Genomic DNA, 16,616 nt, shown 5'->3' with positions numbered 1-16,616 from the left:
CAATCTCAAGCAAGCGTCCTCCTGCGCCATGCTGCCGGATAATAACGCCCCTGCATCAACTCTTCACTATGTTGTGCGTGTTTGTCACTCATGCTTGTAACTCCTCCGCATGCGAAAGACAAGGATTCGGGAACAAGACCAATACGAGTTCGCAAAAGCTAACCGCAAATTCAAGGCAGCACGTGGGTCGACCGGCGATGGAGCCAGGCGACTGCCGGATATCACAAGGTTTGACGGAAGAACAAAGTGCAAATGTAAGGTCAAGTATTCGTCGACCAGGCTCATGTCCCTTCCGTGCAGGACAACGCCTGATCGGTGAAGTATATCCAACCATCTATATCCAGATGACCAGTGAAAAAAGAATCAAGACATGGAAGCCGCAGATTGCGATAAAGATATGAAGAAAGCAAAATATGATCAACCACTGCGGGGGACTAATACTGCTGTTACCAGAGCAAGAAAAATAAACAAAAGCTAAGGTGTAAACCACGAATAGCAAACCAGAAACGAAAGGTAACAACAGCTAAGCCCTAATCACCCACGACGGCATGTACAAAGCAAAAAGGTTCAAAAACAGGCACAAATCACAACTCCATTATCATGCATCAGGCCATAATCACATGTCGAAATTGTCATCAACGTTGAAAATACCGGGCTCGCCGCCCTCGTGTGTCCTCTGTACCCCACTCATGCGGTGGTTAGCAGTGCTTGCCGGCTGCTGAGGTCGTTGCCAAGTCTCAGCGTCCTCTTCCATGTGGTCACCAGGCTCATTGGTAAAGTGGTGATCCATGGAGCTTTCATTAACAAAGGTAAAGCCTTTGAAGTTGGCCTGCAGACCGGGAGACAACGGCGTCGACGCCGGCATAAAACCATTGGCAATAGCAGCTGCACGGTCGTTGAGTGAGTTGTTGGTCTCGAGCGCATTCGTGAACTCGGGATCGAAGTTGGAAGTGTCAGTGTCAGACTTGAGCGTTGGCTTGAACGGAGGGATCACCTCCTTCCGGCCCAACGCCTGCCAATCGACGTCGTCAAAGAATGGGTGTGCCATAAGCTCCTTTGCATCGCCCTTGGCACCAAGGCGGTGCTTGGGGTTCCGGTTGAGCAAGCCCTTTACGAAGTTCCTTCCCTCCGTGCTAAGAGCGTCCCGAGGGAACCGGACTTTGCCAAAGGCGATATTCTTGTACATCTGCTGCGTGTCCTCGGCGTAGAATGGACTCCAGCCGCAGCACATCTCAAACACGAGAACTCCAAGTGACCAGAAATCGACCATCTTGGTATATCCCTGTTCGTCAAGCAATACTTCCGGAGCCAAGTACTCAGTCGTACCACAGAACGTGTTCGTCGTGTCGTTTTGGGTCAAATTGGCCTTGGACAGACCGAAATCACAGAGCGCGATGTGACCATTCGCATCGAGCAGAATGTTCTCCGGCTTGAGATCTCGGTAAACGATATCGTGATCATGAAGGTGCTGCAGAGCTAGAATGAGCTCGGCAATGTAGAACTTGGCTCTGGCCTCCTGGAATCGCCCCTCCTTCTGGAGATGCCAGAAGAGCTCACCACCGGACATGTAGTCTGTGACAAGATAAAGATCGGTGGGTGTTTGGAAGGAGAACTTTAGGCCGACGATGAAAGGTGAAGCCGCCATGGCTGTTCGGACCAAGATGTTTCGCTCTCCCAGGGTATGTGCGACCTCCTTCTTCTGAATGATAACCTTCTTCGACAGGACTTTCATCGCGTAGATACGACGTGTGTCCTTCTTCTTGACCTGATAGACCTGGCCAAACGTTCCCTTGCCGATGAGCTTGAGGATTTGGAAGTCATTCGGCCCAACCTGCTTCTTCTCTGTCCGCTCGAAGCGCATCTCCATGTGAATCTCCCCAGACACTTGAGAGTCACCCGCGCCACGGGACTTCAGAGGGAACCATCCTTCTAGCCGGCTGTTGTCATCCTTCAAGTTGATGCAAAGGCGCACGTGGCCCAAGAAAGCCTCCTGATCTTTGCGATCATAGACCGAGACATCTACCTCTGACTGATCACCAAAGACATCGCTATAAGGTAATAGTTAGCCACATACCCCTCGTTAACATGCTAACAGGAGGATGAACGTACAAGACCGCTTCGTGGTTCCAATGCGGGTCGGTCACTGGGGCACGCCCCCGAGGCTCACCGTCGAGCGCGCTGTTGTTGCTGCTTTGCCGACTCTTCATGGGTATCGCCATCGGGCGTCCAGCCTCACGGTCCGACTTCTCTTGTTCTTTCTGTTGGCGTTCCAAGGTAGCCGCTTCTTCGTCCTGAGCGCTCTTTGAGATGACTTCATTCCACTCAAAAACGCAGACGACGTAAGGATCGAACCCAGGTCGGAGCCCTCTAGCTTCGGATATGTTCACGTAGAGCTTGCCCTTCAGTGAGGCCACTGGAGGACCAGTTGGTGAGGGAGTATCTCTTTCAGGGGGGAACGCTTCGTTGAGCTTGCCAGCGATCTCGTCGGCTGCATTTGCCGATTCATCGGAGGGCGGCTGGGCAGGTTCCGACGGATGAGGGGAGGAGGTGGGTGGCTTCTTGTCGGTTTGCGAACCTTCATTGGACATTGCTCGAGGAGTAAGAGGAGGTGTACTCTTTAGACGCACGAGATCCGACACAGTTCCAGTTAGCTTCGCCAGATTCTCAGAAGACATAGACACATGTGGTTTTTCGTGTTCGAGAAGGGGAGCATCCGGCAAACAGAACGCATCTGAGGCAGGAAGAAGGGAGGGATTGGAAAAGTGGGAGGCAAGGACTGGATCGTCAGAGACGCTTGAGACGGGAAGAGAGGTGTGACGGCGGGATGTTTGTTCAGGAGATGACATGCTTCCGGAGGGGGAGAGGTAATTTTTCAAAGTATTGAAGATGGAGCCCATGCCCTTGTCCGGGGCAGAGGAGCCCAGTTCAGCCTCATCCGATTCTTTCTGCAAAAGAGAACAAGCGGAACTGTAGGGGGGAGTAGGCAAATTCGTTGGGGGCAACGTTTCCGGCTGCAATGTGTGTGTCTCAAGGCTCCGGTCCGGCGAAGCGGTAGATGACTGGGTATCCGAAGCCTCGGGGCGCTCCATCATAACGAAGGAGCCCGAGGGTGAGGAACCTTGATCCCGTGTCCCTGTGGGGGCCGCATCTGACTGGGGGTTTTGCGCGGAAGTAGAAGTCTCAGAAGACCAGGTGTTGGAGGAACGGGACTTATCACCAGAGGGAGAACCAACCTGGAAATAACTGGAATTTATGGAAGGCAGACGCTTGTCCGCTAAATCGGGCTGTGGAGTCGAGATCCCAGTAGGAGTTGGACTGTTGGAGCCGATTTGATCCTGATTGTCGTCTTCTTGCGTACCATTGCTAGCGCACGAGTCAGCCATGATCAGAAACCCAATTGTTGTTGAAATTAGGCATGACAGCGTAATTAAGACCCCCATGGTGCTATGTCTGGTGGACTAATAACGCAAAGACAGAAGGCATATGACAAGCGATTCACAGTATAGCAGGGGTGGGTGCTAGGACTTGAGCTGGCATCGAAAGAGCAATGGGTGGCAGTTTCATGCAGGGCGATTTTTCTTTCCCTCTTCAGCCCGTGCGGCATATAGTCATTGCTTGTCGTGGATGACTCCCGCACGCGACATGACCCATGGGCAGCGCCGCAGAAACCGAGGATGGGAAGCTTGCATGCTAAACATGACAACACAATGAGGGCTGAAGTACGGCAGACATCCGCCGTTGAGCGAAAACTTCGCACCCAGCTCTTTCATCCTTTTACCACACTCTCTTGCCACACCCGGCATACGATGACATCCAGACGAAACGGCAAGAACGAGGTGAAAGTCGCGACACTGTACTCACCTCCGGGATCTGGGCTGCTTCAATGAGCCCGCATCTCCATGCGGCCCTAGTCCACTTTGAGCAGCAGCCATCTTTATGTTTCCATCCGACACCCAAAATCCACAACCAGGAATACCGAGGGTCGAATCTGTCGGTCGCGCCGCTGTGATAGAAGTAGTGATGTCAAACCGACGAGATGATCGAGGACAGATCGCTAAAGGTATGACGTCTTTCGACGAGCAGAGTTGTAAGATGGGAAGCAAAAAGGTGAGTCAGACGCTGTTGGGAGGTTGACAAGTCAAGGAAGTTTGCGGGAGGATGAATCCGATCGGGTGCGGATGGCGAAGAGCAGGGAGGGGTAGAAAAGCGGGATGCCCTGTTACTGTTTGGCAAGTTGTTAGGAGAAGAGTGTTGACGGAGCCGTGGAAGGGAAAGTGGGTAGAGCTGATGGGGTCAACGGCCAAGGATGAAGAGCGATGAATGGCATTGAGGGGAAAAATGGGAGGAGGAAAAAAAGAAAAGGCACGGAATGAGAAGCACCAACCTGGAGGGTTTTACTCACAGACGAAACCCAATGAATTCCCGGGGCGAACTTGAAGAAGAAAGGCACTTATGGGCTCCAAGAACTCAATCAGTCAGTCTCGGGCAGGCAATTAATGCCCGTCAATGTGGGCGACGGAGCCTTAGCGTCAATCAGGCGCAGACGGACAAATGGCGGGCGGAGGCCGGCGGATGGTGGGTTTCGTACCAGATGGCCAGAACTGATAGGAAGGAAACACGAAACAAGGATGGTTTGAATTCTTTTTTTAAAACAATCAAAAGAAGTAACCCCGGAATATGTCAAATATACGAAGAGGGAAGAAGGTTGAAAAAGGGAAGATGATGTTCGGAAATCACGTTTTGACGGTTAATTCAAATTTGAGGTTGGCAATGAGGTGGCGTTAAAACGAACCAAACCCCCCAATAGTCATAGACCTAAGCTGCCGCTGAAGCCGCTGAACGGGTCAGGGACTGCAGATGGAGACCGTCGACTTGTGGTAACTTTCGCGACCGAGATTCTGGGGGAGGAGAAAGAAAGTTGGATGGCAAAAACGCGTCAAATAAAAGGTTTGGAAGCGTGCAGGAGCTTGAGTGAGTTACAGGATCTGTTGGGTGAGGGGGAGTGGTTGAGGTTAAAACCAAAGGAACCAGCGAGGATGGGTGAGATGGTTAGAACCAGCGATGGCTCTGTATGGAAGAAACACGACAAGAATACGATGTGACCTCCTCTTTTTTTCTTTCCCGGTACTATTCTCGCACCAGGACACAGGTCAGAATTGGTGATGAAGCCTTTTTTTAGGTCTGGTTGAACGTGCTTATACTATAGGATGGGTCTTATGGTGATGACCGGTTAAGGGTGGTTTGTTTGATGATGATGATGATGATGATGACTCGAACCGATTACTACTAGCCTGGCACAGCTTCGGAAACGCTACTGGTGAAGGAAGTAGCCTAGTAGTAGTCAAGGGTGCATTGTTGTCTCGGAGTGTCCCTTAGAATTGGAGGCAAATGCCACCCATTGGAAAGGGAACGAATCAAAGCGCGGCAGGAGGCGTAAGTAAAAGGAAAAGGGAAAAGGCCTCAGACGGAGTGGAGATGGCGGTGCTGCTGGCAAATAGACGAAGAGCTGTATGGGATGGAACCACTGGTGAAGTCAACCACGAACCACATCGCTTTGGTGGCTGGAAGAGGAGGCACACAGTAACATTTATCTAGCGGTGATGAAGAAGGAAGACGAAGAAGGAGGGGGGCCAGTTCTTGGAACGGATAGATGCCTTGGAAGAATGATAAAAAGAGAGGGAACAGGAATAGAAAAATTCCTGGATGATTTAATTCACTACCACTACCATCATCTCCTCTTCTTCTATCTTCTTTTTATCCTGCTGAAGGGGGGTTAGCATGGTTGAAATAATTACCATTCCTTCTTCTTCCCTTCCCTCCCACTCAACTCCCCCTCCTTCAAGAAAAAAAAAAAAAAAGAATAAGTTATTATCCGTGTAAAGCAAAAGGATGAATGACAGGCTTCCAAGCCCGTCGATGACCGCAGAGGTCCGATGATGTGCCGGTTTGCCTCCCTTCTCCTTCTCTCTTGGGCCCTTTCTTTGGACAAGGATGGGCTATCCGCCCGGTGGACATGGATGGATGGGTGGGAACCGGGAATGCTCCAAAGTCAAGAAAACCCGCTGCATAATTCCAATACCAGTCACTGCCATGGAATGGGTCCGTCTGTTCTTTAGGCTTCTCTATCTTTTCCATTTGCCAAAACTGCCATTATCCCTCCCTCCTTCCCTATACTACTAAGTATGTATATTACTTTACTATTAAACGGCATTAGTCCGACCAAATAATTTCATTTCACTTCCGCATATTGATTATCACCCAATACCCAATATTACCACTTAGAAATGCAATAATGACCTGCAGATACTCTTTTTTGCCCATTGTAATACTCGGTAGAAAGCTTATGCTCCTCCACGGCCACCCACTACTAGTACCCTCAAAATTCCGGCAGAACATGCCAATAGCGAATTCCTCTTTTTAGCTGAAATGGATATAGTTTTTTTCTGCTTTTTCTCCTTCTCCTCTTTTCACACACTCTCTCCACCATCTCCTCACGCTAAGTGCCCCTCCGACAAGAAGGTAAGTAAATCATTGAAAATGGCTTCCGGAGATCATTTTCTCCGCCGCCACCTCCTCATCTCTCATTATTCTTAATTCTTATCCTTCTTTTTTTGGGTTCCTTTCGCGGTTGGATTGGAGGGAGGGTGGGGTAGATACCAGTGGAGTAGTAGTTACTTGGTCACCGCAACTGTCATCAACTCATCAACAACCATTGAGATACCTCATCACAGGGTCACTGACCCTCTCTTGGTTTGTTGTTGTCCAAATACAGTACTGCTATGACAATGATATGTTTCTTTCGCCTTTACTTGTCCCGAAGAGGTACTGCGAGGTACATGTACAGGTACCTTGTTAGGACTACAATGATTCATAACCGCAAAGTCTTTGGATTTTAACCAAGGTCATTATTTTAAGTAATTCACACCCGGTTCAGATCGACTGATTGCCCGATTAGGTATGCGTTGCCCTTTCCGCCCGGACCTCGTTTCCTTATGGTGTGTCAATACAAGCTATCTACACTATGAGCGATAACTTGAGATTGAGTGACATCATGTTAAGTTTTTTTCAAGGATTCTCAGATGCCCCGCGTTTGAGATGTGTTCGCGGAACTACGGCTATCTTCAAATGATACACAGCCCTGCTGGCTGTTATGGTAGCTCTGCAGTAGTCTCTAGTACCATTCCTATACCCATCTTACATGGGGGGCTATAGTATGACCGCAGCCGCATCCTCAAGCCCTTGGAATTCCTCCCAGTCTTAGGTAGTCGAAGCGTTACATTTCTCCCTCTTATCTGAGTCAAACTATCGGCCAGACCGTAATCTATGCCTCACACAGTCAAATCAAAGGTGTCGAGGATGATTGGGAGATCGCGCGCCCCGAGGCTAGCGGGAATCCCGGGCTCGTCACCCCCTTACGTTTGTGCATCACAAGCTCAGGGCAGCTGTACGGCTGGGAGGTGGTAAGTCGCCGATACGGAGTTACACCATGTCCGTGCAGCTGCCAGATCCAGTAGCATTGTAATGCAGTCGCTGCTTAGGTAGGATCGATTATGTTTCAGAATGGCCTGGTTCGACGGTAAAAACACCCGGCCGTCGTAGACCAGAAAATGGGGGGTTAGGAGGAGGAGATGGAGGAGGAGGGGGAAGTCCTAAAAATGCCAATCACTGCCATGGTGTAACCGACACTGAGCTCCATCGTGCAGATAGCGAGTCCTGGTAGGAGCAATTTTCTTCTCAGCTCGCCTGTTTAGGAAATTGATGCCTACCAGAACTCGTAGGAAAAGATATCCAGGGGAACCTTTTGGTGGAGTTCTGCTTTGTTTTCACACTCGCCCCCTCCAACGATCCGCCAATAATAAGCTAAATGCCCTAGTTGACTAGGGAGACCGTCGCTGCATCTGAGGCTACTTGGACACGATCAGTAGGTAGGTCACCTGCAGGCTGCTGCGAGGTTGTGTAAGCGATCTGCGGCACGCAGCATCTGGTCACCACAGACGCTCCGAAAACATCCACGGGCCCACGCTCGATTCCGATACCCACGGAGGGGACCGTACCGCGATGGCCTCGCAGCACCCAGGCTCCAACACACGTTGAAGATTATGTGACGCGATGGGGCCTACCCTCCTTCAGGGATGCATAAGGGTGGTCAGAGTTGAGGAATGCGGAGCACAGCGGTCCTGCTCTGCCGCTATTATTGAGGGTGGTGGGGGTCTCTCTTGAGGGGTTCCAGAAGCTCCATCTCCCACCGCCTCTTTGGCGGACATGTGAAGTTGAGGCCGAACAGGTTATCACTGTCACTTACATACGTCAGTGGTCAGGCTCGCGCATACCTTATCGCTGCAGATGAATCATCTGCTGGCTTTGGGTCGTGCTGGCAATGGTTCAGTTCAGCTTCAGCCAGGATGCAAGGTTACCGAACCTGTCTAGACCACATAGTTTTTTTCGTGTAGCGAAAGCCAAAGGATGACTGACCCTCGGAGGAAATCCCGCATATTGCACTTGCTACACGCCGTGTAGGAGTAGTAGTAATACTAGGGGGTTAAGGGGATGTATCTACACGGGGAAGCCGATAACTGTTCAGCGGGAAACGGGCAACACAAGATGGCCGCGCGATCACGAATCAGTTCGAAGGAACGAACCGTCGGCGATCAGCGGAAAGGGACCATGACATCATGGTGCAGGAAGCGCCAAACTGACTCCAGCCTCGATGAGGGTCTCCGATTATCTCCATCATTGGTTCGGCACGTGGCTGGAACAACTCTATTTGCCTCAGGCATCAGGGGTGTTTCTTTTCGGTCACGTGACAAAAAAGCCCGGCTACTCGGAGAAACCTAGTCCCGTCTGGCTCTAGCGCGAATGGCTGCGGAAAGGAACGTCCCCAAGGGCCTCCATTCAGCTCTGTCGCTCCAGGAAATTCTAGGTCGGCGTCCATTGCCTATCTTACCCATTCACCGTCGGTATGGCTAGGAAACTTCGTGCGGCTGCTCAAGCAGCTGCGCAATCAATGCGTAAGTGACCTCCTCGGTTTTCACCTTACCCTTTCCTTGGTCGCCGCGGCCTCGGTCGTCACGGACGCGAACAACTAATTACCCAGTAGGGAATGCCGCCCCTCCGCTCCCCGACGTTTCGGACGAGGAGATGATTGAAGCACCCCCATCGCGTGGATCATCGCCAGCGATGGAAGATCCAGGTGATGCTTCCGATAAGGATCCTGAGGTGGAAGCCCAGGCAGAACCCAGCCAGGAGGAAGAGGCAGCCGCAACGCCCGCCCAGGATTCGAACCCTCCATCGCGCGGCGATACTCCTACACGCATGGGTGGCCGCATGTCAGCCATCCCACGAAAGCGCCGCATAGGCCGTCCTCCGAAGAACCGCCCCCCAGACTGGGATGCGCCTGATGATGGCGCCCCTCAGACTCCGATTCATACATCCACACCGGTCAAGCGAAGGCGCGGTCGTCCCGCTGCTAGTGGTGGTAGGTGGGCACGTAACCGGGGCCCGTCGCATGTTACCCAGGTTCCGATCGATAAGGAGGGCAACATGATGGACGTTATCGACGACGAAGTTGCTCTCCCAGACGACCCCGAGGGCGAGACAAAGGTGGACAAGAACGGCAACCTGCTGGGCGACCGAGAATATAGGGTCCGTGTGTTTACGATTCTCAACCGTGGTGATCGCAAATACATGTTGTCTACTGAGCCTGCGCGATGCATTGGTTTCAGGGACTCGTACCTGTTTTTCCAGAAGCACAAACTCCTCTATAAGATCATCATCGACGACGAGGCGAAACGCGATCTCATCGAACGAGAGATTATCCCCCACTCTTACAAAGGCCGAGCTATCGGTGTTGTCACCGCTCGGTCTGTGTTCCGGGAATTTGGTGCAAAGATTATTGTTGGTGGAAAGAAGGTCACCGATGATTACCATACCCAGGCCGCGAGGGAGCGTGGGGATGTCGAGGGCGAACTTGCCGTCCCGGAAGATAAGCTCCCTGCCCCAGGCGAGCCTTACAACAAGAATCAATACGTGGCCTGGCACGGTGCCAGTAGTGTCTATCACACCAGCGCTCCGTCGGTGCCGTTGCCCACCGGAAAGGCGGTGGATTCGAAGAAACGTAAGGTTACAGTTACTGGTGACAACTGGATGCTCGAACATGCCCGAGAGGCGAGGTATGTCTTAACTACTTTGTTTAGACATCTTTTGGAAACTAACATACATGTAGCAACTTTAACTCACTCATATCTCTTGCGCGCCGCGAAAACCTTGAAGGACAGTATGACATCCACACCAACGTCATGCAGTACCCCAAGATTATGCAACCGACGCACGCCCGCTGGGAGCGTCTGCCACCTCCCGATCCTCGAGTTGCAACCAAATTAGCTCAGGGCATGTCCACCCTGAGCCTGACGAACGGCACCAGCGAAGCAGAGCCAGCTGCTGTTGACAGGGAAGCCAACGAACCCAGCGACAGCCAACCTGAACAGCAAACCACCGAATCCACCCTCTTCTCCTCAGTCCCAGCTGCGCTGTCCCGCCGATTCGCCATTCATGATATCCAGTTTGAATCTTCGCCGTACTCCAACCTGGGCGTTCCCGGCCCAGACGGCGATGTGCACGATCTGGGCTCCAACGGCCTAATCAGCGTCGCTGACTCCGCTAATCCCGAGTTTACGAGCCCCGAAATTCTGGAGGAACTTCCTCCCGAGTGCAAGGAAGCCCTCATCGAGGCGGCTGCGCAAGAGTGGGCATGGAAATCCAAGTGGTGCCACGAAGCGAACGACGGCGCTCGCGCCAAATTACTCAAGAGTTACGCCTGGTTTCCATGATATGCACGCTTCATACCCCTTTTCTCTCTCTTTTACTACCCCTTTCAAGCCACTGCAGAGACTTTACCTAAGGACACTAGCTACCTATTATACCACTTCCCTCCCAGTGGCTTTACCGTTTTTTCATTGGGGGCTCACGTATAACTAACTATCTAACTGATTATTTCCATTTCACTTCGGCAAACACACACTCAAATGGGCGGGGGTTTTCATTCCGGATGGGTTTGCGAGATCATTTACCAAAAACAAGGGAGTTTGAGCGTTTCAATATCTGAGTGTTTTACTTTTATCTCATTTCTCAATTCTATTCTTATTACTTTATATTTTATTCTTAGCTATTTGCCGTATAACTACTATTATTTTTCCCCAATATCAAAAACCTCATCTTTTATCCTTGTCACTAGGAGGTTATACTTTCAACTTTGTGGTCTAAATGGTTGGATATATGGATGGGAATTATATTAGACATTGATAGTCTACATCGTGACTAGTAGCGTGCGTGATTCGTAAGGATTATCATCAAGGTTCGACTATAATAAATTAATCCTCTGAATTCCACTAGTAGTAGGGTTCTGCTAGGCTCCCACTGTCCTAATATAGTTAACGTTAGTGACAGTACATGCTTATGGTGGATGCCTATATAGTAAGCAGTGAACGACGTGTGTCTGTTTATACAACCGTGACCACTACTACTTACTACCATTGTATTCATGATAGATGAATGGATGAATGAGTGGGTACTAGGCAGCATGATTACGATACGTAGAACTAAGCACTAGACAAGGCTGTAGGACTACCACTAGAATACAGGTGTGATCATGTACCTGAGTATGATGTGTAGATATTACATGGATACCTAGAATAGACACGGTTTTATGTAGTATTCATGTATGAACCAAATATTAAGGATCAGCTACTCAATTCAACTCTACTACTAGCGGATGTATTCAATCACAAGATAGAATCTGAACATAAGTAGACAATGATTTCATTTCATCATGCAAGGATTCAAGTAATAAAGAAAAGTTAACTAACTCCAAGGGGCGCAAATAACGCAATCAATCAAAACGGTGGAATGGAGGCAGCACATGTTCTTTGACACATATGATTAAAAAGGGAAGAAGGAGAGGTGAAAGAAACCCGAGTCTGTAAGGAATTGGAGGAAAACAAAATAGCTAGCTGGCCAGTTATCCCATGGCCATTTCCGCACGTAGCTTCTCCAGTTCTGCTTCCTCGTCTTCTTCTTCGGTCTGGGGTTTGGATTTGACTGTTGCATATATGTTAAAATAGTTTCACAGGAAAGAGTGAGGGCGGTGGCTTACTTTCTCCATTTGCCGCAGGAGGTAAACGGTTGAGCTGGTCTGCAACCGGCACAGTACCTGTGTTGAGCATCCGCTCGTCCATGGCCTCCTGCTCCAACCCCTCGAGTTCCTCCTCCAAATCGGCCTCGTCTGGTTGATCGACCAGAGAGGTGCTTGTAATGGCTGTTGCGATTTCCGTGCTGAGTTGGTGCTGTTCGCGAAGTGTATCCCTAATCCATTGTCAGTTGCCCTATTCCCAACTCGCAGATAATACCATAACGAAACAACATACATCGTCTCATCCACCTTATCAATCGTCATAGAGCCATGGATCTTCGCCATCGCCGCACCAGCCGCCTCCATAGCCTTCAAAGTCTCCTGGTTGATATTCGCCGCCTCGATCGAGTAGATCTGCTGTTCTAGCTGAACGATCTGCGCCGTCGTCTGTTCGAGGTTCTTCTCATGAACCTTCTTCCGTCGAAGGGCATTCTTAGCCGCTATACAGATCAATAACTTGTTAGTCTTTATTTGTTGTTGCCTAGTTGACTGTTTTTCCCGCGGTCACCTACCGGCCTTGTTTGACGTTACGTTCTTCCGAGCAATTGCATCCTGCTCCTCCATCAGATTCTCCAGATGCTTCTCGCGCTTCTGGAGCATGTCCAGCTGCTCGCGTAGCATGAGGATCGCATTCTTGGGCGCATCTTTCCGCTTCTGAGCGGCGGATCCGCCGAACCAAGACCACATGTTGATAAGGGTGTATGAAGGTTGATTAGGCTGTGATAGAGGTGGTTGCTATTGCGATGATCGAGGTGATGCTAGGGACTAGTGATTCGACGTCCGATGGGGGAAGTCGTTGGTGTTGAGTCGGGAGGAAGTGTAACGACGGGTTCTGGAATCGGTGGAAGGTGGGATGGAAAGAGATGATGGTCCGTGGCAACGGGGCGGGATCGGTGAGGGATCGCTGGACGGTGGTTAATCCTGGTGAAGGGTGCGGGAGTCGATCAGCTCCGAGTCACCTAAGCCAGGTCGAGCAAGGCTGCGGTCCTTGATAAGCGACAGAACAGAGAGAGAGAGTGATAAGGTCCGAGACGAGAGAAGAGCGAGCAAGAGATGGAGGAGATCCCCGGCCGGATTCAAGTTGGTTTTCCCCTCGTTGGCCCTATGACATACCGCGCTAAGCCTATCGGGGTGATATGGTCACGTGGATGGGGTCACGCCGGTCATCGTATTTCACGGGTATTAATTATTTATTATTGATTGATTGATTGATTGATTGCCTTGTGATCGATTACTGCTGCCTCGAGATCATTCCTCAATATGATGGCCCTTTTATGAGACTATCTCACCTGCTGGAATGAACGCACCTCTTCCTTCTACGCGGGCATTTCTCTCCGATCTACCTTCTCTTCCTGTTAGCTCGAAGGTCCGATTTCTTGGTTGGTGCGTGGAGTTCCTTGTCTGTCCATGTGTATATCTTATCATTTCACATGTTGTATATCGTAGACTATCTAGAACTGCTTGATTCTTCACTTGTTCACGAAGATAGTAGTAAAGAAACTGATTTTCTCAGCGTGAGGACATACAACATCCAAACGGGGCATCTCATCCTTGAACACAACTATCCGCGTCAGAAACCACCACAGGAGCCACCCTCTGTTGCCGTTGATATCAACGCGGTGCTGGAGACAGTCACCTCGCAGGAGCTGTCTGTTGGCGCGTGGGTAAATGTGCTCGGCTATGTAAGGAGATATAGGAGAAGTGATGATGATTCTGCTGTTTCAGAATCAAATCCCAACTCAGTGTATGTGGAAGCCGTGATGGTGTTCCCAGCTGGCGCCGTGGCGTTGGGAGAGTATGAGCGAATCCTGCAGGAAGCGTTGGGCGTGGAGAGGAGGGTACGGAGGACAGGGTGATAACCCATACCAACATATTGATTAATGACTAGCAATTATTCAACTGTTTTCTATGTGCCATACTATGGTATCCGAGATCTTCAATCCATTACTTCGTGACTTTCCTGGCAGACATGTACATAATCACATTATCCAGACCAATGTTTCCTTATAAGGTGAAAAAGTCAGGCTCCCCGTCCAAACTCCAACTGTGCAAGGATGCTTTTCTGCGCAAGAACTCATCTGTACTCCTGCGCCTAATGTCGATTTACTGTCACCAGTCTCAATCACACTCCTTCCTCATACCTCCATCGTTTCCTTCTCCTCGATTTTCTCAAGGTTGTCCACCTGCTGTGTATGGTGTTGGCGCTTTCCCGCCAATCGTCGCTTATCCTCCTGCATCCGCCGGATGAGCACGCTCTTCTCCCGGATCTTGTAGCCATACTTGTAGAAAATAAATGGGATCGGGACGATAGCCACCTCGAGCAAGCCCAAAAGGGTCCCAGACCAATTAGGACCAATACCGGCATACATATACGTTCCAACAAGTGGCAAGACACCTCCCAAGATACTGCGGATCACGGAATTACCTGCCAGCGCGGATGCTGCATATACTCCGTAACTACCAGCCAAGTAATTGGTCGCGTAGATAAAAACGCCCGTGTTGCCCGTGCCGAAGAGTACACCTGCGAGAATCGGTACAATCCAAGGAATCGAGGCGGGCGAACAAGTCCAGGCGAACCACAATTCTCCAGCGGGAATCAGGAGCGCGCAGATACATACAAAGGCCACCATTGCTTCTGGGGGTGGTTTGCCTGTTTCGGGGTCCGGCTTATGACTGTTGATCAAGCGGCGGATCAAGGGTTCGCTGGAGATGGTGATCACGCATCCAGTTCCGATACCCAAGAATGCGAGGCCGGAGAGACCAAGTGACCAACCGCGAATATCCCGGAAAACGATAGGGTAGGCTGTGAAGCAGAGATAGAGGATGCCATACACGATGGCAATGTAAATATTCCAGAATATACTATATGAAAGGCACATCAGCTTTGAAGTGACAACGCGAGTACTGGTTCGGAAAGACTGACCAAATAGGCTCAGTGACTGCCATTACAAACGGACGGCCGAGATTTATCTTGAGCAGTTCACTCAGACTGGCCTTCTGTTCGTATCGACACCACCATCGTGAGTCGCCCGTTTCTTTCCTCATGCGGGCGGCTTTCTTTTGCAGAATTATGGGGCCATAAGTCTCCTTCATGATACATGAAAAGACCAACGCGACTCCAGACAATATCAGAGCGATCCAATCCATCCACCGCCAGCCCAGGTACTGGGTGACGAAACCTCCAATAATGGGCCCGAGGACTAGGGCAGGGTCAATAACAGGTAGGTTTTGGCGGGGGAGTGGTTATGCCTACCTGGTCCGTTCACGGGCCCGAGACTCCAGACCGACATTGCCAGCGCGCGCTGGTCATCTTCGACTATGTCCGCAACCATCCCCGGCGCAGTGGAAATCATTACACTTCCGAACAACGCTGCGATGAAGCGCACAACCAGCAGAGTCGCAAGGTTTTTGGCGAGCGCGCAAGGTATGATCAATACTGTGAAGATAAACAAGCAGGCTATGCAGACTGGCTTTCGGCCGTACAATTCGCTTAGTGGCGCCATAAACATGGATCCCACAGCCAGACCGATGAGGTACAGAGTCAATCCCAACGTAACGATGGTGGTGGAGGCCCCAAATTCAGCTGCAATCTGCGACTCTCCGGATGTGTACGATGTTGAGTATAATACGCTGAAAGGTATTAGCGTCGTTGTCGCTTAATGCGTATCTAGGCGATGCGCCAGACTCACATAATCAAGGTGTTGTATGATAGAATAGCGATTCCCATAGCTTTGTAGGGGAAGGGCCAGTTCTTCGGGTTATTAGTGTCGAACTCATCGTCCCAATCAACTTCGTAGTTCGGGTCAGATGTGCCAGTCGTCCCTATAGACGTGACTCTTTGGGCTAGAGAAGGTATCGAAGCTCGAGAGGCTCGCGTGGGGATATGCGCCAGGTCATCCACTTGGTCGATAGTGTCCTCGGATGAGCCTGAAACTGCGTATGATTGCGCATATGTGGAGGTAGGCCCTTCTTTGCTATCCCCTGGGCCTGCCGGGGGATCTGAAGAAGGAATCTTGGCTGAGGACATTTTCGTGGCGTCAATTAGAAGTCAATCCGTGACCCAGAGGGGGAAGAGCTCTCCACAGCTGGAGCGAGTACAGCCGATACAGCTGATATAAACCTCCTAATCTATTAAATAGCTGTGGTGGAGGAGTGATATGAAGAAAGAATAAGATAGAGCGCGCTGAAATGCGCTGCAGCTACTATATATTAAATCGACAAACTGGCTCTTGGACTCGCTCGTGCTCCCGATTCAGTGAGAGTAAGAATGAAAACTGTATCCAATGCGACAGAAATTCAAGTAGAGGATTGCTCCCAAATTTAGCAACTGTGAGCGATTTCAAGTTGTAGCGCAGCAGACATGGAAACCAACAAGACGAGTACAAATGCCGGGAAGGGAGATGACAATTTTTTGAGTGATTGGCGTTGGGTA

The 16,616-nt window shown here is 50.4% G+C and overlaps 5 protein-coding genes across 5 annotated transcripts; 2 read left to right on the top strand and 3 right to left on the bottom strand.

The window, feature by feature from the left end:
• Positions 1-616: 616 nt before the first annotated feature.
• Positions 617-3,932, bottom strand: schA (serine/threonine protein kinase SCH9; the record flags this gene model as incomplete). The annotated part of the gene is made up of 3 exons (XM_025702818.1): positions 617-2,048; positions 2,110-3,363; positions 3,862-3,932. The coding sequence occupies 3 exons, from the start codon at positions 3,930-3,932 to the stop codon at positions 617-619; spliced, it is 2,757 nt and encodes a 918-aa protein (XP_025565281.1).
• Positions 3,933-8,601: 4,669 nt separating this feature from the next.
• BO88DRAFT_442106 (uncharacterized protein) lies at positions 8,602-11,230 on the top strand (the record flags this gene model as incomplete). The annotated part of the gene is made up of 4 exons (XM_025709930.1): positions 8,602-8,675; positions 8,813-9,012; positions 9,098-10,169; positions 10,223-11,230. The coding sequence occupies 4 exons, from the start codon at positions 8,602-8,604 to the stop codon at positions 10,824-10,826; spliced, it is 1,950 nt and encodes a 649-aa protein (XP_025565280.1). The 3' UTR covers positions 10,827-11,230.
• A 473-nt stretch (positions 11,231-11,703) lies between these two features.
• Positions 11,704-13,046, bottom strand: BO88DRAFT_402838 (ESCRT-III subunit protein SNF7). The gene is made up of 4 exons (XM_025706209.1): positions 12,697-13,046; positions 12,420-12,624; positions 12,149-12,357; positions 11,704-12,093 (listed from the first exon to the last, which is right to left on the bottom strand). Exons 1-4 carry the CDS (start codon positions 12,869-12,871, stop codon positions 12,014-12,016), a joined length of 669 nt encoding a protein of 222 aa, XP_025565279.1. The 5' UTR covers positions 12,872-13,046; the 3' UTR covers positions 11,704-12,013.
• A 431-nt stretch (positions 13,047-13,477) lies between these two features.
• Positions 13,478-14,101, top strand: BO88DRAFT_402836 (nuclear telomere cap complex subunit Ten1). Its single transcript, XM_025706208.1, has one exon. It carries the CDS (start codon positions 13,615-13,617, stop codon positions 14,038-14,040), a length of 426 nt encoding a protein of 141 aa, XP_025565278.1. The 5' UTR covers positions 13,478-13,614; the 3' UTR covers positions 14,041-14,101.
• Positions 14,102-14,258: 157 nt separating this feature from the next.
• BO88DRAFT_433461 (MFS transporter) lies at positions 14,259-16,211 on the bottom strand (the record flags this gene model as incomplete). Its single annotated transcript, XM_025709424.1, has 5 exons — positions 14,259-14,276; positions 14,326-15,046; positions 15,108-15,384; positions 15,438-15,814; positions 15,874-16,211. The coding sequence occupies 5 exons, from the start codon at positions 16,209-16,211 to the stop codon at positions 14,259-14,261; spliced, it is 1,731 nt and encodes a 576-aa protein (XP_025565277.1).
• Between the last annotated feature and the right edge of the window lie 405 nt (positions 16,212-16,616).

Source organism: Aspergillus vadensis, assembly GCF_003184925.1.
Source record: "Aspergillus vadensis CBS 113365 unplaced genomic scaffold BO88scaffold_5, whole genome shotgun sequence".
NCBI classification, from domain to species: domain Eukaryota; kingdom Fungi; phylum Ascomycota; class Eurotiomycetes; order Eurotiales; family Aspergillaceae; genus Aspergillus; species Aspergillus vadensis.
Note: the sequence above shows the minus strand (reverse complement) of the source record. Positions and strands in the feature narration are given on the sequence as shown.

What these genes read in the sequence shown, in the direction of transcription:
- BO88DRAFT_402836 (XM_025706208.1), top strand. Translation starts at nt 13,615, where the DNA reads ATGTTGTATATCGTAGACTATCTAGAACTGCTTGATTCTTCACTTGTT.
- BO88DRAFT_402838 (XM_025706209.1), bottom strand. Translation starts at nt 12,871, where the DNA reads ATGTGGTCTTGGTTCGGCGGATCCGCCGCTCAGAAGCGGAAAGATGCG. An exon ending in CGTAACGTCAAACAAGGCCG is followed by an intron (nt 12,625 to 12,696) that starts GTAGGTGACCGC and finishes TGATCTGTATAG; the next exon opens with CGGCTAAGAATGCCCTTCGA. An exon ending in TCCTGCGGCAAATGGAGAAA is followed by an intron (nt 12,094 to 12,148) that starts GTAAGCCACCGC and finishes TATATGCAACAG; the next exon opens with TCAAATCCAAACCCCAGACC.